A 27,870-nucleotide genomic window follows, 5' to 3' on the forward strand; every position below is an offset into this window, starting at 1 on the left:
ATGAGAGCTGTAAGAGGAACAGGCAGAAGGTAGGAGGAAGGAATAGGCTAGGCCTCTATGTACCCATGAATATCAGAAGCAATTTTATTTGCCTTTTGGTCAGTGGGTGGTAAATAAACCCCCAGCTGGAACACCCAAATAGAAAGATGAGGCATTTCCCATTTCAGTAATATGAAGTGCTGGTGTCTTGGCTCAGGAGTCAACTGGACAAACTGATCAAAGAAAATTTATAATAGAGTCTTAATAACTTAAGGAAGACTGTACACCCTTTCTAAAGTTACTGAGTTGCAAACTGTACAAAGCCACTTTATTCCACTGCAGTATCTCTAGATACATATCCTGTTCTTGCTTTTGTTCCTCAGCAACCACTTATGGCTCATCCCAGCCCAAGGGCTGTGCAGACACCTCTGCTCTGGCAACTAACAGCAATTCTCTTACTCCTGCTGTGGCCAAGGGGAGAACTGTTCCCCTTCCTATGTTTTCCTTAAAAGACAATTTTCTTTGGCTCATTAGTATTTTCTTTCATCTTGCTATTGCTTTCTAATTGTGGAATTGCAGTAAATCGCTCTAGCTATTTTTCATTCATTTGTCCTTCCCTGGGTGACTAAATTGCTTTATAATCCTTAACATACAAAAAGTTGGCTCCTTCCCTGAGCACTGTGATCCTCTGTTGCCCTCCATGGCACCTTCCCTGCTGAGACAGGATGTATACAAACCAGATTAGCCCTATCTCTGCCCCATGTGGAACCCACCAAGAACTGTGCTGGATTTCTCTCAGCTCCAGTTCTATGAAAGCAAATCATCCCATTACAAATATCTTGAATGACTCAAGTTACTGATCTGTGTCCTAGAAAGCCTTATTATAGTAAATAACACAAGTATGTATTCTAGGATAAGGTTGTTGCAGGGAACAAAAGAAACTGAAGTCAGCTACTCTTATCCTCTGTTAGTGTCTAGAGAGGTTGACTTTACTGTATGAAGACATCCAAAAAAAAAAAAAATCAAGTGAGAAAGAACTTCCCTTTCTCCTTGTCCCCTATGTATTTAAAAAAATACCCAAACTTGGCGCAGAAGTTAGCTAATTTTACCTACTTAACCCCTCATATTTTTATTCACTAAAGTTCAAAACTTTTTTCTAAATTTTATGAAACAGTAGCTAACATGCTTCATTTTTAGTGAGGAAGGGAAAACTACTGCCAAAACCTCACTACTGAGAGCAGCACTGCAAATAGTAATGGTCTAGTATGACAGAGCAGGAACTCCCATGCTTGTAGCAGTGATTCTCCTCACACTGAAGAATATCACAGTTGGTGTATGAACAAAAACATTCTAGCACACCAGAGGTGAACAGAGCTGACAGCTGCTACAGCAAACACACTTCTGGACAACAACAGATATGTATTCCAGCTCCAGGGAATAGTAAAAAGCAGACATGATCTAATAAAAAACCTTCACATAACAGCTGGAGATGCTTAAAACTTCAGCATCAGCTGAAGAATCAGCTTCAGCAGATTTTATTCTAATTTAGCTTTATGGGAGCTTTTTTTTCCAGGTTCAGATCTGTACAGCTTTATTCCATGCTGTAAAGTTACCATAATGTTATTAACAGAAATGCAAGGAACATAAAATGATTATTTCCAAGGCTCACGGTTTTAATAGCAAAAAGAAGTAATAATGCAGAGTTTTTATTTACATTAACAGGTTTCTAAAATTTATACTAAAAAAAAGCTAGAAGCCATTAGGTAGATCCTTCTTTCTAAATTAAGCCAGCAGTTTGAAAAGGCAATACAAAATTAATTAATAGCTAGAAATCTAATGATATCATTACATTAGAAATCACATTCTTCCTACAACAAATATATATTCCTGAATGAAGTCACACATAATCATAGAATTCCAAATTTAAGTGTAGGCCAGACTGTATTCCTATCCCTAAGCTATTAAGAAAGTTCACAAGGTGCAAAATGAGTTTATATGAAAATAACATCTTTCATTTACAATGGTAATATATTCATACTTAGTCCAAAGTATCTGGAGTCTTAATAATCACTTTCATTCCATTTTTAGTCTGCTTTGATTTGTCAATGTTTCTATTTTAAAAAGCTTTCCATTTAGAGTTTTTGAAGTGTATTTTTGTATTTAGTTAATATACATACATATATATATATAAAACATATATTAAAAATAGCTTAATTATTTGACTAATTAAAATGTGGAATTGGTCTTCACATCACTATTCTGACCCCTTTAAGAAAAGCAACCATCTGTATTTATAATCCATATGGACTTCTCTCCTAAAGTACTAAAAATACTCAATCCTCCTAAAATAGTCAAAGTAGCTAAGAGTCTTCCTGTGAATAAAAATTAAATGGTTTGTCATCACAGGGTTCACTGCAAGAAAGAATTTGCAAGTGTAAATGCATCTGCACAGCAAGATAACTATTTTGCTTGGGAATCCTTGAAATGAAAAAAACAACCTAGAAAATGCCTTGCAGCATTTATTTGCCTAAAACTAATACCAAGAAGACTTGATAACATTCACAAACCAGAACATTCACACTAACATGAACTCCCAAGCTAAAATATTAAGTACACGCTTGTTTTAAATGGGTAACACTATTGTCATTTCCCAAAAAGACAACATTAAGTACCATTATAGCTATTAAATGATTTTGTCTTCAATAGACACAGGTCTAATACACCTGATCAAGACAGCAATTTGCAAAAAAAAAAAAAAAAAAATTCTGCCCAGTTACTCATACGCCTTTTTATCAGACATACTAAATATTTGGAAATAAAAAGAATCAAATAGATTATAATACGGAAATGCATTTAAAAAGCTGCAGGAGAAGATGATGATGTAACAGCACTGGAATTTGTTAATATAAGAAAGAATTTTCTCATGTTAAGGGCCCAGTGACTAAACATATGTGAAAGAGCTGTTGACAAGCCAACAACACACCTTACATGTGCCTAGAAAGTTCTGGAAAGCAGAACCACTGATAATGTTGCACTAAATACTAATTAATAATTTGGTACTAGGGTCTCTATTACAGAAACATTGGTGTGTCAGAAGAAACACATTATGAAGTTTTTATCTCTTGGAGCTGCTGTTGGACCTGGAAGACAACAGACAGAAATGTAATTAATTGATACAGTAACCATATGCAGGGGACACACCCACCTACCCCCCAAAAATAAGCCTTTTATCTGAAAGACCACATACCATCTTAATGTCTGGCCTTCTGGTTTTTTTGTCATTCAGACACCGATCAGCAATTGAATACATTTTATGAATTGAAGGTACATCCCAGTCACTCATCTTTTCATCAACATATTCCTCAACAGTTGCTTCCTCATCCTCAATTTCGTCTTTTATACTTAACTACAAGAGATTTTGAACCAACAAGCAGATAACATTGTAAGTATCTGAACAGCATGTGAGAGTATAAATGAGCTATTATTTTTTATTAGTTATTTTTATACCACAACACCATAAAGAAAATTTCTTTAAGCTGTATCATACAGATTTAACTGCCTCCCACTTTGAAGCTCAGTTTTCTAGTCTTGTTTCTTTTGTAGGAGAAGAGGCTCAATCAATAAAATATCTTAAAAACCCACAAGTATGCAATCTTAAGTTGGTATAATTTTTTTAATCACTTTTATAAAGTCTCTTTCTGTAAACCAAACTTCTGTCTCCAGTCTCAGTGACTGTGGTATCCACTGGAAACTTCTATTCAGAAATCAAATTTTAAATCTGACTGGCTTAATCCAAAAGGCCTCAGTTCCAACACACCTGAAATGGGTTATCTGTAATCACACATACTGTTTGAGGAAGCACAAATGAATAAATAAGTGGCAATGAGTAGAGGCAGATCATCTCCCTCTATGGGTCATTCTGAAATTGCTGACCAGCATTCAACTGCCTCAAAATTTTCCTTTCAAGCTAAGGATGCCGTATGGTCTGACATTGACCATTCTCTTTATGGCCCCAAAAATACATTACGAAGATAAACTGTACCAGTCACATTCCTTATTAGATCCTATCTCTGAAAAAGCCCACTTTAAAAAACCTGAGTTCTCCAAGGTGTTTACAAGCTCAACACAACAATTATTCTGCAACCCCAGAAGATATAGCTTAAAAGGACAAGAAAAATCTACTAATACTACACTGGTATTCCTAAATATTTGGAAGAAAGTGATTTATACTGTTCCAAACAGTATGGAACAAAATCAATCCAGACCTCAACGTTATTTCATACTTAATAAATAAATTAGTCTTTATGTAAAAAGTATTCTAGGAAAATCTTGGATTAACTAGTTCAGAACTTTGTTTTAAGCTATGTGAAAAGCTAAATTATGAAAAGTCTTGTAAGGTTTTTAATTCAAGAGAGTGAACTCTGAGACATTAGTTTCCTAATCAGTCGACTGAATTACTAACTGAATAGTAAAGAAAATTCAACTCACCTCTTACTGTGCAAGAAAAGCCCTTACATTTCAAACTTCACTAAGGTTAAAAGCATATGGTACTTGCAAATTGTCACTAAAGTTGAAGATGGAAACTGATACAGAATAATAAACAAACAAGAGATGAACAATTCAGCATGTTTCAGGGAACGAGGAATTACCAGGGTATCTGGGAGTATGTTAACAGAGTACAATGGTATTGTAATAAGAAGCAGTGCCAAAACAAAGAATTCCAGTATCAGATTAGGAGATGATGACCTTAAGGAATGAACAAATCTACCAGCCAAGAGATAAAAGTTTCAGCCTCACCTCTAAGATAAACATTGACAAAAAAAGCTGTTTTCACAACTATATATTTTGATGGCTAATTTGATTGTCTCAGAACCTGTAAACTGACTAGGATTTCATATAAAGTAATCCTGGAGCAGTTGGAGGGAAGGAGAAAGCATAAAGAACATACCAGCAACTGTGGCTCCCGGTTTTCATCTACTGGAGGAAGACCTGTTATTATTTCTAGTAACACCTAAGAGAAAGAAGAAAAATCAGAACAGAAAATGAAGCACGGAGTAACACAATATTATTTGAAAAAAGGAGCATGACCTCCAGCTTGTCAACAAATACTCTCAAGATCTGTGTTTGTCCAAAGATTTCCTATACAATTCATTGGTTTTGTTCCTGCCTTTATTTTCATTAACTGTTACTAGCAGCGTGGCTTACAAATTTCAACACAAGTTATTCTCACCCTACATTGCTCACAGCAAGACTGAAGAATTTCCAAACTATTCAAACATAGTGTTAGGCCTACCTTCCCATTAATGGGAATGGGAAATGCTACGAAGTGAGTCAGTAGTGAGCAGGGTCTTGGATCTGTTCAGAATGGATTCATTTTTTTTTCCAAATATTAAGCTCATGTCTTTTTTGTACTCAGCTCTAAGGCAAATCCAACATGGGCATTGTATTTTTGGTGCTGAATATAATAAAACACATTTTTGGATTATTTTCTTCTTTTTCAGCCTGAGTTACACTTTTGTGCAATACTATGCAAGCAAAAACAATGTTCCACACCACTTCAAACCACATTTAGCTAGAACTTGGAATATTATTTCAGTCTGGTCCTTCACACAGCAAATCAACATATTCAAATGGTTTTAACACAGTCAAAGTTTAGAAACACTATCTTAAAAAAATATCTACTGGGAGAAAGAAAAATTATAGACCAGAGTAATAATTTTATTTTAGATATTCTATTTTGTATGCTTTCATCATTTACAAAAGAAGTCATATATTGCCCACATTCTACTTACTACTCCGAAACTGAAGATATCAGATTTTGGTGTTATCTCTCCTCGCAGAGCTTCAGGTGCCATATAGGCTGCTGTTCCAACAATTCTTTCAGTCATGATTGTCTGTGTGAATGTTACAGATGCTCTTGCAAGGCCAAAGTCAGAAATTTTAGGCACATACGTGTCAGTTAATAAGATATTTGCACTGGTGGAGAGGAGAAGGAGGGGAAAAAACAAAAAATAAAAAAGAATTTTCCAAACAGTACAGTAAACAGGTTTTATGACAGACTAGTAATTCTTTAAGAACCAAATGTAAACTACTACTTTGACTATCTTGAAAGCTACGATATTTACATAAAAATCTAAAGGTATTTCATGAAACAAGTTATGTAAATTTAGTTTTGTTGGCAATTGCTCAATTTCCAAATTCCTTCCTCTAAATAAATGAAGAGCTGACTGCAAGATCCATCCATGTTTTCTCTTGTATGTGCATGCACGAATGCCAAAAGGAAAAAAAAGGCAAAACAACAGAACACAAGGAAAAAATCTAGACACTCCCCCTACCCCCAAACCTTAGAAATACAAAACTCTTATAACAGACCAATTATGTTACATTTATGGTTCGGCTTTAAGAGGGACAATAGAGAATACTTAGCTCAACTTCTACTGGATCACAGTTTAATTGTTCTAGTCTAAATATCTTCTCAGAACTAACAAGAGCAGGTTTTTTTATATCTATTATCTAATACTATGTCAACCATGATAAATTCATGTGCCAAATGAATAATACTCTTATTCTTGTCTTGAAAGAAAACCAGAAAACTTATTACTGCTAGAATATTGTATGTGCCGTGTTTTCACTTGACCTCCAGCTTTTACTTTCCTTAAAAAAAAAAAGCAACCCTGACAAATGAGGCTCATCTCAAAGTCCTTAACGCTTTCATAAAATACAGAGTGGGATGAATTACAGCAGAAATCTACTGGGTTTTAAACTTGTACCACTAAGAACCATTTTAAAATAACTTGATTTAATATTTATGAAATCCTTTTTTTCTGATCCCTTTGATGGAACTATAAGAAAGCCACATGGCCTAATACAACATGTATTTCTAAAATAGAAAGTTGTATTTCTAACTTCTCCTTCCTCACCAAACCTGAACAAAATCAATACAGCTGTAAGTTACAATGGATCACTTGATATTAGAACTGCTGTAAGTAATGCTAGATATATGACCACTACAGAAGGCCAAACACTTGTCAAGGCATCATCCACCAACTGGTCTCCTGTTTAAAGCTCAACTTCTTAAAAAAAGTAAAAAAAGAGAACGAGATCACAACTTCAGAAATGTATAAATGTCAGCTTCTTGTCAACTCGAGTTAAGTCCAAAGAGTGGTCATTTTTTTGGGGTACACCAAAAAGAGCACAACAAATGCAAGTTTTACTGCAACTTTCAAGATTTTTCAAGATATTTTCAAGAAAGATAACTGAACTACTTCCTAGGCACAACCAATTCAAAAAACTATGAACAGCTGTGAGAACACACATTAAACCATGTCCCCTCTAGCCTAGAGAATTTGTTCTAGTGCCTGTGTTTTTATGAAAGGTCTCTACATGTCACAGCAAAATGAAGACTGAAGTTAATCTTCTTAGATGTCTCTTCATCTAAGTGTTATCTGGGAGTGGCAGCACTATTAATAGTACCAATCAAATCTATTGAACTATTCACACAACAAATTGCAAAATGTTATCCAAACAAAAAAAACCCCAAACCCCAATTTTCTAGAATGATCAACTCACAGCAGTTAGAAGGGCAGAGGCAGTGTAAGGTAAGAAGTGCATCCCTTCCAGTCATTACACTTCTCCAGAGGCTTAAGCAGGGAAGAAAGAAGAAACAAACTGTCAAAGCAGCAAGCACATACATGAGGCAGATGAAGCAAAAGCTTGCTCCCCAAAAACTGAAAGGTTACAAAAATGAAGCTGCCTGTATTTAGCAGAGTTGCCAGAAGCCAGAAAGCTACTGAAACATTCATCCATAACACTTAATTGGTCAGTTGCCCCCTTCTTTACCCTCAGAAGGAGTAAGGCATTAGGGGCTTTACTTCAAATATCTGGGCTGCTTTTTAAAAAATCCAATATAGTAAGCTGTAGCAGGAAATGGGAAGCAAACAATAAAAACACCAGAAAAAGCCAACCAAAGTCTACAACAAAACCCTCACTTAGTCTGAGTTCTGATATCCATGGAAAAAAAACCCTCTGGTACAACAAACAATGAACATTCATTATCATAGAAGAATCTTGAACTTCATGAATCTGACTGAAGTAATTTTACTGTATATTTTATGCATATATATACATACATATACATCATACACATATATATAAGATATATATTTTAATATATATACTTTACATACACATATATGTATAAAAAAAGAGAAGTAAATCAAAGGAGACACTCCAAAAAAGTGCTCTAGGAAAAAAAAAGTGTGTTTTTATCTGAAACATTCCATATTTAAAGATTAATTGTTGTTCAACAGTAGCTCCATTAGAAGCAGTTATTAAAGAACAGAATTTTGTGTGTTCTCATGGCACTCAACTATACGAAAGTAACAGATTATGATGCAAATTACAATTTACAGATTCTATTTATAACACAAATTACAATTACAATGCAAAATCTCACATCTGCAAAGCTGTCCAGCAGCTGAGGAAGCTGGAAGAAAAGGAGGCTCAGGGGAGACCTTATTGCTCCCTACAATTGTCTGACAGGAGGCTGGAGCCAAGTGGGGGTCAGTCTCCTCTCCCAGGTAGAAAGCAATAGGACAAGAGGAAATGGTCTCAATTTGTGCCACATGAGGTTTAAATTAGGTGTTAGGAAAAATTTCTTCACGAAGTGAAGCAGTGAAAGAGGCTGCCCAGGAAATTGGTGGAGTCAGCACAGTGAAAGAGGCTGCCCAGGAAATTGGTGGAGTCAGCAGCCTTGGAGATATTTGAAAGACATGTGGATGTGGGCACCTGGGGACATGGTTTAGCAGTGGTCAGGGCAGTGCTGGTTAATGGTTGGACTTGATGCTAAAGGTCTTCTCCACCCTAAGCAATTCTATGGTTCTAACCCCATAATTATCTTCAGAAGTCTGTACTGGTCATGTCCTTGTGACACAGACAAGATTGTGGTGATGGATGTCACTTGCAGAAGATTGTGCCCTTGACTGAAGTAATGCTTTCTGTAGTTTGTTCTCTATAAAATTACTTTAAACAGGGGAAAGATGAAAAAGAAAAAAGAAAGATGAAAAGATGAAAATGCAGCCAACAATAGTCTACAGCTTTTACCTTTTAATATCTCTGTGAATATGATTATTTTCATGCAAAAAGTTGATGCCATTTGCTGTACCTTGAACAATTTTACACCTCATATTCCAAGGAATTGGTGGAGTTTCATCCTTGATTAAGAAGAAAAGGCAAGTAAAAATCTGAAAAATATATATACGTTCACATAAACCAAAACAAGCATACAAAAACCCCACAACCCAAAAGTGACTTCTTGCTATGTTTTATTGTTTTCAAGTAGATAATTAAAAACACTACCAGCATACATTTCTTAATTGACTTGGGCAGAAATGCATGCTTTTGTCACATTACATTTTTTCCCTGCATTTTGCCCTAGATTAAGTTGCCAGTTGCAAATAATGTTCTTGGTAATGTTTGACTCTGACCCTCCAAGGCCAGCTGCTATCCGTTATCTCTGCAACTCCCACTTTGTACTAGCACTGATATCAGAGCCTTCAAGCCGAAGCAAGTAATTCAAAGCAACCCACAGCTTTTATTAACAGCAAGAAGTCAATCTTCCAGTGTTTTTGGATTTCTTGAGAGCTTAGCTTTATTCATATTACTAACTAAACCTTAGAAATAAGTACACCTACATTTCAAAACTAGCTCTTAATCTTGTTAGTGGCCAAAGGAAGTGGATTACAGTATCTCACCATTCTACCACTTCCCTTGGCTGCTCAACATCCAGACATAACATGATACAAGCAAGAGTCTGTGCATCAAACACATCCAGTGAACTCACAAAATGAAGTCAGCAAGAACATATGTTCAAGTAAGTACATTACTCACATCTCTGATCAGATAAAGATTCTTTCTAATTTATAGATTCTGATTTAGATTTCTTGATTTATATCATAAATTTGTCTCTTCCTTCTAAAGGACTCAGTGATTTCTCCTTTAGCTTTCAATTATCCCCAATCTTTTAAGCTCACTTGATGATAACAGCCAGTTACATGGATGAACATTTTCCTACACACCCTTGTTAAGCACTGCTCATTTCTACAGATAAACTTGCACTATCCTTAGTTAAGACATCTCCCTTCTGCACTGATTCAGTTAAAAAAACCAAAATAATTGCACATGTAGCAGCATATGCAAGCAAATTAATCAATCCAAACTGAGACAGCAGTCCTAACTGAGCTAGCCCTTTGCCCAAGTACTGCTACTCATTCTCATCATAGCACCACTTCCTTCCCACTGGAGCAGAAATATTTGTGCAGCCCTACGAAGGAAATGTCTCCAGGTGAAAATTAAATCTTTCACCAAGTATTACTTCATCAGCCTGATCAGTTCCCTTTTCCAGATCTTTCCCAGCTGATAGATGCTTGAACCAGTACAATCAGAGAATCAGTGCAGAAAAAAAAGCAAGCCAAATATTTTAGGTCTGAGGACAAGGGTAGTTGAAGTAGCACCAATTTAAAATGTTTACCAGATTACAATCTCAGAAACTGCAATTGCTTTGTATTAAGCAGATTTTTGAACTCCTTCAACAAATTAAAACAAACACTAATCTACTACCTTGTTTGGCTTACTATTGCACTGTGTGTCCTTGATACACAGAGTTGTCTCAACAAACCAAAGCAACTTATTATTTACTTAAGGCCAAGGCTAGAAGATTAAATGAGAAGCATTCACACAAAATAATATTTTTTAAAAATGGAATTCACATTTACTTAGGGCACTTCAGAAAGAGACAAGCAGACTAGGAGCATTGTATTATAACCGCTATCACAAGGACCGTGAACAAAGGTCAATTTCACAGCACAGAATCTCAGGAACCAGCAGAGAACATGCCAACATCAGAACTGGGAACAAGACTGCAGCACCCTCTGCACAGCCTCACACAGGCATAGTCAGTCCAAGCCTCTGTGATGCTTCAAGTACCAGTACATGACATTGTATTGTCAACCTGATTTAACCTTAATCCATCTAAAATGTTTGTGCAAAATCTTATTGGAAGAATACTTAGAACACAAGAAGAAAGTAGTAAAACATCATTTGGCCATCACATTTGAATTCCATTTGAAAGACATTCCACAATGTCTAACTTACTTTAGCAAAGTAAGGCAATTGGAAGCTAGAAAAGATTTCACTTACCAGACAAGCAAGTCTGTCAAGCAATGAACCATTGGGCATGTATTCATACACCAGGCATGGCTGAGCACCATCACTTGAGAAACCAAGTAATTCTACTAAATTTTCATGCCGACACCTATAGCAAAAGAAAAATACCTGTCCACATTTGCTCTGAAAGACTCAACGTCTGAGGAAAACATAAGGCAGAGGAAACTTGATTCCCAATGACTTGTTTCACCTCTACGGCACAAAGTCAGGTTTGTGTAGTGATGCTTTAAAATAAAATGTGATTGTGCTGTATAAGAAACATTTTCAGTTAACATGCAAACTGTTATGTTAGAAAGACAAAAATTGTATAATGATGTACTCACTTTGCCATTATGTTTATTTCTTGCTCAAACTGCTGTTTCAAATCCTCAACACTAACATCAACCATCTATAAAAAGAAGTATTTGACATTAACATCACTGGTTCATAATAAAATGCACAGTTGTTCATTAAAAAAAAAAAAAAGAATTGTAAGCCTCTCTTAGTTAACTTTTCACAATACATGTTCTACTCAGTTCTAAAATAAAATATCAGAACACAACTTTAAATCCCTTGGAACACTATAACTAGATAAATGGATCTAGTTTCAGCAGTCAGCAACTTACTCCATTCACTACAGTTACCTTCTAATAGCACTTAATTACAAAATTCAATATCAACACAAAACAGTGGTATGAAGACTAAAATTCTGTGACAATACCTATTTAGCTTGTGAATCTTGGAAATGGAAACTTCCTTAGGACCCCTTCCCTTCTGGCACTTCTTAAGGGTGAGGGGAAAACAACTAAGGAAGCACTCTGCTCTTCCCAACAACATGTTTAGCCCCTCAAAGGAGAGCTATGGAGAAGGGAAGAATTAGCTCCTGCTACTGTGCTGACTCACAACATTGAGGGGATGAAGGATAAATTTCTTAATCCAACTAATGTGTAACATAGTAACAACACTTTTTGAAATGTATCATTCAACACTTTTCACAATAAACAAAGTAGACAAGTCGATACTATAAAGTACACAGTCATTAAAATGAAAAATTCCCAGGACCAACTCACAGCAATGAGTTTCTTGACAGCCACGTTTTTGCCACTGATGTAGCCTTTGAACACAATGCCAAAGCCACCTTCTCCCAGTTTATTACCTCCAGCTGATTCTGGTCGAGCATCAAAATTATTTGTAATGCTTTCCAAGTCATGAAACAAAAAATTCTGAAAATCTGAAAGACATTGACATTTAGCACAAAACTATGTTTTCGCTTAAGGAACAAGGTTTTCTGTTTCAGTTCTCTTAAAACAAAAACATGTTACCACACAAAACCTGATACAGTGGAGCCCTACTTCCAGCGCTGTGATGAAGATACCAGAAACACAAGAGGAAGGCAGATAAACATATATAATTATATATGCATAATTTTCTTCACAACTAGCACTGTAGCACACATCTGATTGTATACTGGATTCATACCTGTGATACAGGTAGTAGAAATTAGATGTATTGCAGATCACAGAGAGAGCCAGACTGCCTTATATTTAAAAAAATACGCCAAAGTTACATCATGTTTCTGGCAGCAACCCAAAAGTAGACCTTTAGGAAGGAATAGATCAACCACACACTTTCCTAAAATGCCTTCTTTAGTCATCTTTTCTCCAGCATTCTCAGTCATTTCTGACATAAAATCTAGTTTTAAAGCACGAGATGCTAAACAGTCTATAAAATAAGTATTGGAAAAGGGCAACAGATTATGTGTGGCAAAAAAGAAATTGCAGTTTAACTAACAGTTAAGTTTTCCATCAAATTAGGTGACTTATTGGCAAGATGCTCTTTCCCACAGATGCACCATGATAGAAATAAAGTCATCACTCTCATGTACCACTATGATTTATTTCACATGGGCTGAAGAACTGATCAGCAAAAAAAAATAGCACTAAATTCTACCAAAGTAAATGTCTACCTGTGTTACTGGACTGTGAGCTGCTGTTTTCTTCACTTAAGTAGGAAGAATCTGAATGCTGCCTCTCAGTACTCTGAGCTAAAACAAGCTTTACAGATGCCACTTCTATTTCCTGTACAGGTAGTTGTTTCTCATGTATAGGCAAGGTTTCCTGTGAAGAAAGAGGTAATGTAACTTCTTCTGGCGTCCTTACAGCTTCTGAAAAGGGAATTTAGAAAAAGTGTTAACTACATTAAGAGCCAGAGAAAAAACAAGTAATATTAATGCCAGTATTTTTGAAAATGAGTAGGCATGTAAGTATCTCCAGGTTATAGTCTGCTACCATGTGTAAACTCCAGCATTCTCATTGAAACTTGAAACTCTTATTTAAAGTGTTACTACAAGTGATAGAAAGTGGAAAATATATTCACGTTGGGTTATTTTAACCTAAGCCTTTCTGATTTTTAAGTCAGTGTGAAGCTCTTTAGCATCTTAGAAAACTGAGAACACAGTACAAACTGTACAAGAGTAACAGTTACCTGGAAGCAAAAGGCTTGCTGGTGCTAGGAACTGATTCCTAATCAGCAGATCCACAAGATCAGCAACCGTGCAGTTTGTGGTTCCCCAGTCATAAAGCAATTCACATGTGGGGCTCTTTCCCATTTGTACAAATGTCTCAAATCTCCTTAAAAGATAAGTTAAAACCAATATTAAAAAAAAGAAAAAAGTTACATCAAGAAGCATGAAGGGAAAGAGATTAAAGACAAATTACAAAAAAAAAAAAAATCCATATTGAAAAAAAAAATTGAACACACTGCAAATATCACAAATCTTCCGAAAACACAGCCAAAAAAACCTAAACACATTTAAAACCGGGGGAACACCATGAAAAATATGGGAAAAACTATGGGAAATGCATACATACATGGCTTCAGCTATTTGTCTAGGATACATAATATATTGGCACCTTGGACTAGCAGAGAAGAGAATGTCAGCCAGAGACAGAGTAAGTCAGACCCAGATCAAATGACAGAAATAATTGCTTTGCATCAATTTAGCATTCATACTCCATTTTGAATATTTTGTGATGGACATTAAGAAGTAATTAGATCCAGTATTCTGACTTAGTTAATACAACTATTGAAAGAAAAACAAAGATTTAGTCCTACTATTACTAGAAAAGACTGAAAACCCAAGACAATATATACAACATCAAAAAACCTGTCTTTGAAACAGCTTCAACAAGGAGCCAAGAAGCCTTTCAAGCAATGAGGTGCTCATAAAATATTGCGAGCATTATTTCTCATGTAAACTTGTTAGCTTTATGCCTCCCCACATTTGTTGGGCATTTTCTTGGAAAGAGTGAATTAGGAGTTACACTCCAGCAGTCTCTTGGGCACAGTAACACCAATGTCTAATAATCTTTAGGGTGCAGAAAATTATGCAGCCTCTGCTATATTGCTAAAAATACCCATGTCTGTAGCTCTAATTAATCCTAATTTCTTTAGTCAGTTTTCTGAGGCTTGCTTAAAAACTGAGTTGCAGAACAATTAGGAGTAATTACCCTTCGGCCCCTAAGGAAACGGGACTGTAAAACCCAAGTGCCCACCGGCATACAAAGTGCAGCAAATTACAGTAACGGGGTGGAAAACAGGATTAACAAGATACTTGTGTTGAACGGGTAATGCACGAGTTAACGTTACGGACGTATATGTAAGACCTTATATGCGCTTGGCTATATCTGCTTTCACCGGACGGGTTGGTTATGTCCACCGCAAGTTTCTTCCACCCTTCCTGCGGGTCGATGAACTCTGCCAGCCGCCTCAAGAGCCCGTAGCTCAGGCAGCGGACGTACGTGGAATTCGTCACGGGCTCGCCCATCCTCCGCTCCTGGTGGGACACAGCGGTTACCCGTGCGGCTGGCCGGGAAGCGGCCGCCCAGCAGGGCGCCACAGCCTACCCCGACCTCACGCCTCCGACAGCCGCCTCACGCCTCCGACAGCCGTCCCCCGGCCCGGCCACCCCGGCGGCGCAGCTCCCGCCCACCATTCCCGGCAGCGAGCGCCCCCTGCACCCCGCAGCGGGGGCCTCCCGGAGTCCCCTCACGCCTCACCATCGCTTCCGGACCGCGGCGCCCGCGATCCCCCGGCGCCCCGCCTCCCACCGGGCGTTACCGCAGCACCGCTTCCCCGCCCCCATTTTAAACCTTCCCCTTTAAGGGGGTGGGGCCCAGCCCCCGGTGCCTCTGACGTCACCGGCGCGGTGAGGACACAGCGGAAGCGCTCTCCCACCTGGCCTTCCCATAGGCGGCCGAAAGGGACCCGCCCCCGGCGCGCCCCATGTCTGCCCGCGAGGGGGGGGGCTCGTTGGGCTCTTTGCCTCGTCTTTCCCCCCGGCCCTGGGGAACTTGGTAACGTCCGTGGGCTCCTTTGATGGGAGGAGGCCGTGGCGCCCCCTGGCGGCGGCTTCCGGGGCGCGTGGGGCTCCCTGCTCTCTGTGTCTGTCCCTGCCTCGCTCCCTGCCTGCGTCCCTGCATCCATCCGTCCGTCCATCCCTGCCTACCTGCCTCCCGTCCCGCCTTTCAGCAGCCCTTCTTGTAGCAGCTGATTCTATTCCGCCCCTCTCCCTTTTTCCTTTGCGCCCGCTGCAGGTGCGGCGGGCCTGGCCGGGAGCAGGGCAGGCCGCAGCCATGCTGCCCTCCTTCAGTTACGTGACGGAGCACACCGGCTTCCGCGGCACCATCAAAAACTCTCCGAGGGACTTCCTAGTGACAGAGCTCGAGGTGCCCGAACTCTTCCTCAGGGACGCCCGGGCTGAATTGCTCCAGAAGACCAGCGAAGCGCCGCTGGCACAGGGCTGCCCGTGCCCGCGGGAGCTCAAAAAGCGGAGGACGGAGCCCCCCGGCCCGGGTGCCCCCGAGTGCCCCCGGGATGCTGCGCCCGGGCCCCCGGGGCGCGGCCCAAGCCCGGCGGCAGGCGCATCCCCCAGCAGAAATGAGCGTGAGGGAGACCCCGAGCTGCAGTCCGGTCTCGGGGAGGCCCCTGTGCTGGAGTCCTTACTCGGCAAGCCCGTGAGCGAACTGCTCGGCAAATTTGCTTGTGATCTGAAGGATACGTGGGGCTTGGAAAAAAACACTGATGCTGCCACTAGGGAGTTCTCGCTAGGACCCAGGTTGGACAAGAAAATTCGAGCGGATTTACACAGTGCTGTTAGGCAGAAATTCCCCTTTCTAGTCACTGTTACAAAAGACAAAGAAATTATTGTAAAAGAAAATCCTGATTACAGAGAACTTTGTCAGTTAGTGACTGAAAAGGAAACAAGTGATTTCTTTAAATTTTTAGATGCAAAAATAGAAAATTCTACATTTTCCTTTGAGCCTGATGGAAACAAAGAGCACAGAAAAATAGTTCACCACTTTATCAACAGAAAGTTTGGAAAGCTTTTAGAAACAAAATCTTTCACTGTGACAGATGTCAATGATCAGCCAAGTATGTCAATAATGGTACGGTTTCGAGAAAAAAATTGGTCCAGAAAAAGGTCTGCTGGTGGTTTTCAGGAGAAGCAAGATGTTTATACAGGTAAATACCTAATTTTTAGTGAAAATGGCCGGTATTATGGTGTTCTGTAGAAAGACTGAAACTGAGGATCAGTCTTATATGACACATAGGCCTGGTTGACCCATTGTTTATGTTGAAATAAATCATTATCAGTGCAGTGCTGTTACATTCCTGGAGAGTGAAATGGAGGAATCAAGTTACTGCAGCGATTTGACATAAACTGCTCACTGGTAGTGGTTATGGTTCTTTTGATTGTAGCCACTAACTAACTCTGGCTTTCCCAGGCTGATAGCTTTCCCTTGAAAGTAATTGTGGGAGTTTAGGAGGTGCATGTAGATATTGAACAAGTTAGTAAGGTTAAATTTAACTTATGATCTCATTCTTTAAAGCAGTTTCTTATACAGAGAATGTTTCTTGCAATACATCCATGAATGTCTGTTGCATTTTACGAGGTAATATTTTTAAGGGCATCGTGGTTTTTTGGTTGGTCTGAGTTTTGTGTAATGTTTTTATTTTTTTCCTTCTGTGCTGCAAAAGTCCCATTTGCTTTAGTTTTCAGTTTCTTTACAGTTTACAGGCTATTACGGTTTGAGGGAAAGAAGAACCTGCCTATCTGCCATGGCAGAGCACTGAAACATAAAGGCGAGTTCCTAATAACTCTGAGATGATTGTTTCAGCTTTCACCCTTCAGAAAGAAAACCTAGAAACGCTAGAAGCAATCAGCTTGTTGGCAGCTGAACTTGATGTTCTTCCTTCAGACTTCAGTTACACTGGCATCAAAGATAAGAAGGCTATCACTTTGCAGCCTATGGTTGTGAAGAAGGTGACTCCTGAGAGGTACTTGGAATCTGGGTACAAGCAGTTCAGCACCTAGGTTTTGGTATTAATAAGTATCAAAACGGTACGATCTCTTGAAATGTTCTTGATGTGTCTTCCCCTTGGCTGTATAGAGCACAGTGGAAATTGCTTTAATCTTTTGTGGCTTTAGGAAATAACCAACTTACCACTCCAGTCAATGGTAAAACTCCACTGGAAACTGGAGGCCAGTTGTCCAAGAGATAATTAGCAAAACTTCACGTTAGTGTTTAAATTATGAAGAAAAATAGGTAAACACATCCACACAGCAGGATAAATAAATATTTTTTATAAATAAAGAGTTTATGAAGTTGTTAAAATACTGCTTAGAATTCAAGCTCTTATGCTGAAATTTTCCTTTGATTTGAATGGCTGTTACTTGCACAAAAGAACAAGAGATTGAGTGGATATTTTAAAGGATAAATATTTGAACTGTCAGCTGTGTTTCCAATTACTAGCATGTGTGAGCACACCCAAAGAATCAGCACGTTGAATTGTTTATGTTAAAGCTGACTGAGAAAGAGCAATTGTGTTTTGGAGTCTGCTACAGCACATTACCTTTTCTTTGCCTTTGTCTTTAATGAAAAACAGGTTTTGAGGAGTGAAGAGTAAGAAAATGACTAGTTTTTCATGTTAAAAAATTAAAAATTCAGTGCAGTTACTCTGAGAAAGTTTGATCAATTGTTTTATTCCAGCATCTGTCAATATAATAAAAATGCCAATGATGCAAATATTTATAAAGTATTTCTGGATTATAACTAAATTTTAAGACTTCTATCTCTGCATTTGATTTGGTTTTCTCATAATAATTGTTTTACAACCCATTTTATTTATTTATTTATTTTAAGTATTTTTAGCATCAGTGCAAAGGTGAAAAAGACATTCATTAGGAGTTGTATAGCTTTAGTAGAGGATGGTTTATAATTTTTCCTAATTATTTTTTCAGCTTGAAGGAAATTGGAAACAAAATGGAAAAAAAGGGTATGAAAATATACAACATCCGTCCAGCATGCCAGCACCTCAGACTTGGTCAGCTGAAGGGCAATCACTTTGACATAGTTGTGAGAGATCTCCAACACCACAGTCATGACTCTTCTACAGATCTGAAGGAGAGAATATCTGAAGCAATGGAAAGTGTTGAGGTAAGAAAGGCTCATGGTTGCTGATAATGAGTTATTTGCTGTTATAAAAAATACTTTTAAGGAAAATGCCTGAAATAGCACAATAATGGCAATATTTTCCAAGTTAGGTGCTTTTTGCATTTTCTGTCCTTCCTGCATTTTTTAGGGAATCAGGAGTAAAATTACCTTCCCAGAATGGACTACAAGTGAATTGATTCTGTGTTACAGACTGGAGACCCCAGCGTGGGGCAGCAAAAGACAAGGGGAATTCAGTAACAAATGAATATGAATATAAGAGAGATTGCTGCACCCAAAGTGATGGGTCTCACTGTGGCAGATGAAGGGGGAAACAATGTACTTACACACCCATATAATGTGTATGTGATATGTGTATATACACACATATGCTCAGTGCACATGACAGCTGGTTGCCTTTTTTGGTTATGTGAGGAACATGCATGATTGGCTTGAATGAAAAACTTTAATGGTATGAATATATGTGGAATGTCCATCTCCAAGAAGGATTCCCCTGAAATGCAGTGGATTTTGATTCTGTTTTCTGTAATCCCTGAAGGAAACTGATTATCAGACATTCATAAACCATTAAGAAAAATAAAGGAAAATAATGGAAGGGAAAACCAGTAGATGTTTTTTACAGTATTTATTTTCTTGTCCTATCTTTCAAAATAATGACTATAATACAAAATGCTTTAAGAAGATTAATCCAGGAATAAAATCTTGTATGAAAACTATCCAGTGTGAAAAAGCAAAGTACATTACATGTACTTTGGAAATTAATTTTATTATTGAGGAAAGCATTCAGCTGGTACTATAATGCTTTCTTCATTCCATCTTATTTGTTTTATTTTGCTGTTTGGAAAATAAACACAAATTCCTATGATTGTGTGTCTTGCTTTATTAGATTTACCTTACTGGTCAGAAGATGAATGACAAAACAGGATATGTATTAATCCAAAATATGCATTTTTCATCTTCTGTGATAGCAAAATTGTGTATGGGACCTATAGGTGTCCCAAGCAAGATTATAAAATTTGAACTTAATAATCATTTGCAAAACAAGTATATGATTTTTTTTGTCTGCTCCATGTATACTTACTGTTTTGTGGAAAAAGGTGTTCTCCTTAGGTCATATGACTGTGATTTTACTTCTCACATGTGACCTTGAACTCATCAGATTTAAAATCCCAATTTGAAGAAGTGTTTGCCTTTGACCTTTATATTCCAATAATAACAGAAATTATCTCATGTGAAAAAGATTAGTGTTTTCAAGAAAAAATGTCCAGTTCATTAGCTGTGCTGCATTTGCTTGAGTAGAGATTCCATAATCTGACACATTTAAAAAGCTTAATTACTTTGTCTTGACCTGTAATTGTAATTATGATAATTAACTATATAGAAATAATTTTGTTTCATTTACCTGGGATCTTTCTAATGATGTGAAGACAATGGTAGAACTTGATAGTCTTTTTAGACATCTTTTTAGTGCCAGAATTTTGCAATGATATATCAGTATTTCTTTTGTTTCACGTAACTTCTGATTCTGGTTTTATGCATTTTGGATGTAAATACAGATGTATATTGTGTGTTGTATGCCTGGTTTTATTCATCATGTGCAGTACTTTCATGCATGTAATGTGTTTATTCTTTCTCATTCTAGATAAAAGGTTTTGTGAATTACTATGGACCTCAGCGATTTGGGCAAGGACAAATTGTTCAGACAGATCAAATAGGATTGGCTTTACTGAATGAAAAAATGGTATTTCCATTTTCTAATATGAGTATTTACTGTCAAGAGAATTTCATATTACTGTTGCAATATCTAGCACTGGAGTTGACCTTCTGAGTGAATAATTTCATTTGTGAGATGAATTCATCTGTGTGCTGGAGCAATTGCTAGATCATTTTTGATAACAACATAAGCATGAAGATATTCATACTGAAACTAAAACCTTTTTTTAAACAGCAAGTGAGGCTTTAAATAGATCTGGAGTGATAGTTCTGTCTGTGATTGGAATGTGATTCAGATTATCATCATGCCAGTTGGCAGGAAAGTGGTTGCATTCCATACAGGGTTTGAACACTGAAAAGAGGCAGTCTTCATACAGTGTTTATTCATGGTCCTGATTGCCTCTGAACTGTAGCTTCTTTATCCTGCTGGGGGTCTATTTATTCTTAAGAATGTCACATAAGCTCATAAGAAAGGATTTGCTTTTTCAATACTGTGGTAATTTATCTGCTGTATAGAAGAGGTTGCTGCTTTCCATTATTCCTTGACTACTTTCCCAAGCTCTCAGTTCTGAGATTATTAAGTAATAATTAATAAGATAAGAGTAATGTACTTTTCAGTGTATGTGATACGGTGTTTGGCACAGGTAAAACACTAATCAGACACTACAAAGTCAAAAAGATACTTGAGTATACTTTTCTTCTAATCTTGTTTTGATTATGAGAAAAATCAGGAAAACTTATCTTTCAAATACAAGATTCAAGATTTGAGGGCAGGCCATGAAAGTTGCTGTTGATGTATCTGACATCAGATAGCAGTTGGACCAGATGCCAGTCCCTGAGGAGTAATGATTTAAATCCTTAGTCTTGACTTAGTTACTTTAATTTAAAATAGGTAGGAACTACTATTCATATTAAAAATGTGCCAGTGTGTGCTTGCACAGTCCAACACAGAGGACAAGAGCCAGGTGTCACGGGTTGGTAGAAGTGCTAGCGAACTGAGCAGCTGTTCATATATTGCAAGTAGCAGAGATTACTGTAGTGTTTTCCTTGTCACAGTGTCATCTAACCTAATACAGATTAGTATTAAAAAACAAAATAAAAAATAGTTGTCTCTTTGTATGACACTGTGGAAAGTGTCATACTAAATTCTGGAAAGTCTCAGTCTAAATTTTGTATGAAGCATGCAGGATGGAAGGAAGGAGCCTTCCTGTTCAGGATAGAATGATGACAATTTCAGGTGGAGAAGTTTGAGCTGGATGACTAAGAAAGTGATTGGTTTCTTACAGAGCTTTGAAATTTTCTGAATGACTAAAACCTCTTTTTAATCTGAGAAGGGACACAATACATTGTTCTGTGATTCAAGGGATCTTCTGTGTAAGGGCAAATTTGATTTTGACTCTAAAGAACTGATTTAATTTTGAGAGCTTGCAGAGTATGTTAAGGCAGAATCAGATGCATGATAACCTGTTTAGCTGAGAAATAGCCGTTTTTAACTGAAAACAAAATAAATTGTACTTTTAAGGTGGAAGCTGTGAAGTTATTTTTCACACCCGAAGATACTGATGATCCTGTAAACAATGCAAAAAGATACTTTCTTCAAACTGGTATGTCCACTTAAATTGTCCATATATTTATGTAGAGTCAATATTGTGAGGTAATAAGGTGTTGCTGCACGGGGAGATACTTTTTATTTTCCTCTGCTTTATGCCACTTATATTTGATTCTGTGAAACTCAATAGAGTTGCACATTTAAAAATTGTATGAGGATGGGTCCCTAAATGTGCAAAATAGCGGAAAATGAATGTACTACAGGTGTGAGGAAATAGAGAAGCAAACATTGTGTATCATAATACAAGAGACTAAGATTTATCTGAGGAGTTCTGGCCTACTTCAATTTGTCTACTTTTGGATAATGAACTTCTCCCTAGTGAGGGAGTATTCAGGAATGCAGCACTCAACACATACTCAGAACTTAACACACCTACTTTCTTTCTTTCTTGAACTAAAATCAGCAAAATAGGTCAAACGCAGTAGTGTGCCAAGTAGAGTGCTCTGTTTGCCATATTTATTGCTTTTATCATTCAGCTGAGCTTTCTCACCAATTTGAAGTTGCTCTCAACTTCAAATGTATTTTTCTTTTCAGATATTCCACATCTGTTAGCCTTCTTATCACTTTAGATTGACATACCAATTATGATATATAGCTTTAAAAGACAAAAGTATGTTTGGTTTCACAAAAAAATATAAGATGAATGATTCTGTTCTGTACATGGCTGTATGATGCATGGAAAAACATTAATGTGAACCCTGAAAGCAGCTGCTTGCCTTTTCCTGAAAGCAGACATAGAAGTCTGTGCAAAAGGCTTCATCAGGTAATCACTTCTAATATGAAAAGAAAAAACCCATAAAATTTTAAACATACAGCATTTATATAATGTAGTAAAAATCTGATTAAATGCATTTTCATCTTGGTTAAGGGTCAGACTTCCCTGAGGCCAGTGTAATTTTTGCCTTTAAAATAAAGACATGGTTCTTACCTGCTGTGAAATACATCTTCTGAAATGATGAGAAGTAGAGATTTAATATTCTTTTATAGCTTGGTTTTTACTTTCATTTACCTGGTTCAAAAAAAACCCTTTGGAGTATAAAGGAAGTTTCTAAAAAAAAAAATTGTTCAAACTAGGCCAAACAACTGAATGATAGCTAGTTTAACTTCTAGTGCATGAAACAGAAAAAAATCATGGGTGTGTGTTGATAGGCACACAAGATGAAATTTGTCTAACATGACACGTTGAAGGAAAGGAGATAATCAAAGCATGGAGACATGATAGCTTTTTTCCCTATTTGATTATTTTATCTTTTTAAATGTCAGGTAATACTTGAATAATCAGGGATTACTGACATGGTTATTTTTGTTTATATCAGAAGATGCAAAGGGCACGCTTGTGATGCTGCCAGAATTTAAAGTAAGAGAGAAGATGTTGCTACGAGCTTTAAATCGCTACGGTGTAAATCAGGAAGGTTGTACCAAAGGATGGCTCAACATTCCTCACTCGTTGCGCATATTCTATGTCCATGCTTATTGCAGTAAAATTTGGAATGAAGCAGCATCATATAGGCTGAAGGCTTATGGCTCAAAAGTGGTTGAGGGTGATCTTGTCTTCTCGGAAGAAAATGATGAAAGCATTTCCCTGAATGACAAGGTGAGTCTTCTTGTAAAGTAGTTCTTGTAAAAAGAAAAACAGCAACAACAAAAAAACCCCAAACAACTTAATGCACTTGAATCCATAAGCAGACATACTCAAATGCCTTTATTTTGGTTCATTCATTAAAATATTTAATATTTGTGACAAAGTTAAAACACATGATATATGATTTTTTATTTTTTTTTGTTTCACCATAAATAGACCTACAAGCTTTAATCTGTTTTGGCTGTTCATTTTGTTCAAGTGAGAGGAAGGAACAGAAGGTTGGAAATGATACATGTGAAAATTTAGTCTCCATGGTATATAATGTTATTCTTAGGATCTGACTGGGTAAGAGTTTCAGAGTAGACTCTTGAGTGTACCCATATTACCGATCAGTGCAGATACGAGTCTTGCTCTCCACATCAGGTTTTTCTAAATACAATGCTCACCATGAGTTCAGTGTGAAAGGTGGCCTCAGGCTGAGCTGATAATCCCATTGCAGCTACAGAGGCAAAACATGTTTAGCACAATTTCACTGGTGCTGGGTCTAAACTGGTAGCAGCTGTTCAAAAAATGCAGCAGTCTTCTTGGTAAGGTAGTAAAGGGCAAGGGGGTGCTTCTGCTTGCCCATAGCTCAGCCTGGGAGCTATGCATGAAGCCATAGGTCAGCCAGTGAGTAGAATCTGGCAGTGAAGTTTCTGGTCCCAGATTCTGACATGCTGAAGTTCATTCTGAAGTGCTCTCTTCTTTTAGGGTTAGCATACCTTATTGTGAAGACAGTTGCCAAGTAGCAAGTGATAGGACAAGAAGAAATAGCCTCAAGTTGTGCCAGAAAAATTTAGATTGTGTATTAGAAAATATTCTTCACAAAAAGGGTTATCAAGCACTGGAACAGGCTGCACAGAGAAGTGGTTGAGACACCATCCCTGGAGGTATGTTATAAGGGTTTAGTGGTGGACTTGGCAGTGTTTGCAGCTGGATATCTTTATATGTCTATCTTTCTCCTGATCAGATCAATCATAAACTGTGCAGTATTTTACTGGAGAATAAATAGGTGTGTGCAGAGGCAGAATGTAATTAATTTCTTTTGGATGAACCTCTTACAAATTTGAGGGCAAGAGCATTTGAAAGGTTACCTCCAGTCCCTATGGAGTAGCTCGTGTTTCAACTGAGATTTTTCTTTACCAATATTTTTTAGAGTGAATGTTAATGAAATAATTAGGTAAAATAAAATTAAAAGGAGATGTATTAAATTTAGTATTGAGTTACTGAGTTTTATGTAGATATATTCCTTCTTAATATAAAACATTTTTCTTTGTCTTTTTATATTTGCTGATAAAGCAAAAGATGGCATTGACTTTGTTAACTTCAGATTCAAAGAATAGTAGTGGTAATGCCATCACCACTGATTAATTTAAAGTAAGCATATCTTAAGATTTTTTTCATACATGAGTGTATTGCCCCTGCAGTAGTCAAATAACCTTAATATTCTTTGCAAGTTTGTGAGTACAGTGCATAATTCCTAAAAGAAAACATATGTTTTTACTTTTTAAAAGGTTGGTGTTTTTTTCTTCTTGAATGTCTTGTCAGGTTCATGTAGTCACTGCTTCAGAAGAATCAGCTAACAAATACTCTATATACCAAGTAAGTCTGTATGAAAAATGCTGAGTTGTTGATCTTTTTATTTGATTAAAATGTTTTGTTTTAAGTAATGTGATTAATTTAACTGGTGCAGTCTCCATCCCTGCCAGAATGCTCATCAAAGAAAATACATGTAAGCTAATTTCCACTCTCATAACAAATTTACTTTGTAGTGGAAATAAGTACAGTGTTATTTGAAGTATGGCAATATTTATCCTGAAGCAGAATAATTTGGGAAAGATTTCAGTCTACTGGGAAAAACTTTCAAAAGCAGTTGACATTCTAATTTTTGAAGGTTTCAGAGTGCAGTTGTGAAGTCTTGCATGGCAACTGACTATATGGCAGCTGAATATCTTTACTGCTGTGTACTGCTTTGTTTTACGAATCCTGGTACATTGATTATTTTTTCTGCTTTAATTACATTCAATATACCTGCCATGCACAGCTTCATTTCACAAGAGAATCTGCTGGTTCACTATTTCAGGCCCCAGAACGAAAGGTTTAAACACATTTTAGATGATCACATTTATTTAAAGGGGAATGGCTGAGCATTACCTCAAATATATTTGTTTTTTTCTTTGAAGGTGGTTCTTCCAATGGTGGGACATAGTATCAAGTACCCCAGTAATAAAGTTGGACAATGGTACCATGAAAGGCTTTCTAAGGATGAGCTGGAGTTGTGCAAATTCAGAGTGTCTCCGTTGCAGCTGAATATACCTGGATGCTACAGACTCATTTTGAAAAATGTTCAGAATCTCTCATATTTTTTGGAAAGTAGTGAAAAAGAGATCAAAACTGAGGACAACCATCTGAATGATTTAAAACTCTCTCTTCATATATCATTTGACCTTGATCCTTCATGTTATGCAACAGTCTGTCTGAGAGAAATAATGAAATGTGATTTTTAAGATTCCACTTAATGAAAGATTGCAGGAATATTGTACAAAGTTGGTATTTTACATGTAATGCCAAGAACATAAGGGAGAATAACAGGTTTAACATGTTAACATGTTCATTAACATGAACAGGTAAAATTTGTAGATTTTGATTCATACAGATAAGGAAAAAAAATATTGCCAAAATACTTTGGAATATTTCAAAATCATTCCAAACTCTAAATGGATTGAATTAATTGGAGTAAAACTCTTACACCAGGCTGGTCTAATATAACTTAAAGAAACCATGGGCAGCCAGCATGAATTTCCTGTTTGCGTAGACATCTGGCTTACAAAAAGCCCTGGAAAAGTATGTGCAGCAAAAAAATGTATCTTGTAATTCATAGTAATTTTATAAATGTTTTGTAATAAATGCTATTCAAGCAATAACGTTACAAGTTTACAGCCTAAAAGTTTCTAACTAAAAAGTTGTTGTACTGAGGTTTCCTTAATATATTGTGTTTCGCTGTGTTCAGGTACTTAATGTTAAAATGTTAAAGTCCTGAGTCAGCAGTGACAAGTTGTTGGTTGCTTTATCAGACATTTGGTGAATGCCTAAAATTAAGTTAATGCTGGTGATTTCAAGATTCAGCTGGGAGTGCAGCACTGACCAAAGGTATATTCCACACCACCACCAAGTATATAAACAGGTATATAAACTGAAGGGAGTCACTTGGAAAAGGAGCTGATCTGGATTTGGGAAGGGAGGTCTGGCATCAAACTGAGGGTGGTGAGCAATTGCATTGATCAGCACATACTTTTTCCCTTTTTATTGTCTTTATTACTATCCTTGTTTTGTGGAGGCAGTTAAACTAGGGACCAGAGACCTCTTCCAACCTGGGTTGCCTGCAGATGGCAGCATAACTTAAAGTAGGAAGGTCTACTCATTTTTATTGAGCAGGAATTAATGATATAAATTGATTTCTGTTTTTTGCATCAGTTGATAAAATGATTGCATCATTTTTCAGATGAATCTAGCAGCTGAATATGATAAATTTCCCAAGCTTGAGAATGATAGGAATAGGAAAAATAGAAATAAAGCTCACATTTCAATGTATGTATAAAACTGTGCAGCAACGAAAGATCCAGATAATTCTATACCTTAAAAAAGAGTGTTACTCTGCAAGTCTGTGTCAGTAATTCAAAATTTGATCCTTAGCTTTTATATGAGGAATTAGACTGTAATGCACACAATAGCTACAAAGCCCCTGCAGGTGTCTTACAATGCTTATTCTATTACAGTGCTTACTCCACATCTCACATTTATGTTATACAGGCAAAATTATAGAAAAAAATCAATTTCCCTGCCATGACCCAACTGAGTCAACTTTCTTCTGTCTTTGCTTTTCAGTATCACTTCTTCTGTCTTCTACCTGCCCTTAAAAATCCCCCATTTTAGAAAATTATTTTTAACTGAAGTAATTTTGGTACAGCACAGTTCAAAAAGAGTTGTCTCATCAGTATGGGCATGGTAAAGTGCTCCAGTGCAGACAGGAAGCTGCACGCAGTTACAATGAGCAGAAGAAATAAACTAGCACTAAACTTCTATTTAAGGAGACTATTGTGGTCATCATCCATGTGGATGAAAAGAACCTTGAAAACCATCTGATGGCATACACGATTTGTATTAAAAGTTGAGCATTGATTTGGAAAAACACAAAAGGTCAGCTTTAAAGGTTTTTGACTGAAAGGCACACT

General features: G+C 37.2%; 2 protein-coding genes across 8 annotated transcripts in view; one reads left to right on the forward strand and one right to left on the reverse strand.

Annotated features, from left to right (window-relative positions):
- The window catches only part of IRAK4 (interleukin 1 receptor associated kinase 4), a 17,126-nt gene extending 1,442 nt beyond the window's left edge, over positions 1 to 15,684 (reverse strand). The window contains exons 1-12 of one of the 5 annotated variants that reach the window (XR_015285615.1): positions 15,418 to 15,684; positions 14,847 to 15,016; positions 13,666 to 13,811; positions 13,148 to 13,345; positions 12,252 to 12,412; positions 11,526 to 11,590; positions 11,176 to 11,290; positions 9,082 to 9,191; positions 5,772 to 5,955; positions 4,928 to 4,990; positions 3,227 to 3,385; positions 2,963 to 3,119 (exon numbers count right to left, since the gene is read on the reverse strand). Coding sequence is in view for 3 of the 5 variants with exons in the window: in XM_086884657.1 (XP_086740783.1) it covers positions 3,084 to 3,119; positions 3,227 to 3,385; positions 4,928 to 4,990; positions 5,772 to 5,955; positions 9,082 to 9,191; positions 11,176 to 11,290; positions 11,526 to 11,590; positions 12,252 to 12,412; positions 13,148 to 13,345; positions 13,666 to 13,811; positions 14,847 to 15,016; positions 15,418 to 15,678 (1,668 nt within the window). In the remaining 2 variants the exon portion in view is untranslated. Of the gene's footprint in view, positions 1 to 1,631; positions 3,120 to 3,226; positions 3,386 to 4,927; positions 4,991 to 5,771; positions 5,956 to 9,081; positions 9,222 to 11,175; positions 11,291 to 11,525; positions 11,591 to 12,251; positions 12,413 to 13,147; positions 13,346 to 13,665; positions 13,812 to 14,846; positions 15,017 to 15,239; positions 15,306 to 15,417 lie in introns of those variants that run through there. The other 4 variants (XR_015285616.1, XM_086884657.1, XM_086884660.1 and 1 more) reach the window with 4 other exon arrangements.
- PUS7L (pseudouridine synthase 7 like) lies at positions 15,025 to 26,567 on the forward strand. Of its 3 annotated transcripts, none has more exons than XR_015285614.1 (10): positions 15,025 to 15,388; positions 15,777 to 16,704; positions 17,361 to 17,520; positions 18,485 to 18,680; positions 20,338 to 20,436; positions 21,931 to 22,012; positions 23,334 to 23,611; positions 24,350 to 24,528; positions 25,187 to 25,240; positions 25,822 to 26,567. XR_015285614.1 is itself a non-coding variant. In XM_023930914.2 (8 exons), exons 1-8 carry the CDS (start codon positions 15,816 to 15,818, stop codon positions 26,143 to 26,145), a joined length of 2,082 nt encoding a protein of 693 aa, XP_023786682.2. In that variant the 5' UTR covers positions 15,631 to 15,815; the 3' UTR covers positions 26,146 to 26,567. The 3 variants fall into 3 exon arrangements, 1 of the variants encoding a protein (XP_023786682.2); XR_015285613.1 differs by having other exon boundaries at positions 15,365 to 15,536; XM_023930914.2 differs by lacking the exons at positions 15,025 to 15,388; positions 24,350 to 24,528 and having other exon boundaries at positions 15,631 to 16,704.
- The last annotated feature ends 1,303 nt before the right edge of the window (positions 26,568 to 27,870 follow it).

The sequence above is a fragment of the Cyanistes caeruleus genome, chromosome 4 (assembly GCF_971803275.1).
Source record: "Cyanistes caeruleus chromosome 4, bCyaCae1.hap1.1, whole genome shotgun sequence".
Classification (NCBI taxonomy): Eukaryota; Metazoa; Chordata; class Aves; order Passeriformes; family Paridae; genus Cyanistes; species Cyanistes caeruleus.

Excerpts from the sequence above, each read along its gene's own strand:
- PUS7L (XM_023930914.2), top strand. The coding sequence starts at position 15,816 with ATGCTGCCCTCCTTCAGTTACGTGACGGAGCACACCGGCTTCCGCGGC. Across the intron at positions 16,705-17,360 it reads GAAGCAAGATGTTTATACAG|CTTTCACCCTTCAGAAAGAA; the intron begins GTAAATACCTAA and ends TGATTGTTTCAG. Across the intron at positions 17,521-18,484 it reads AAGAAGGTGACTCCTGAGAG|CTTGAAGGAAATTGGAAACA; the intron begins GTACTTGGAATC and ends TTATTTTTTCAG.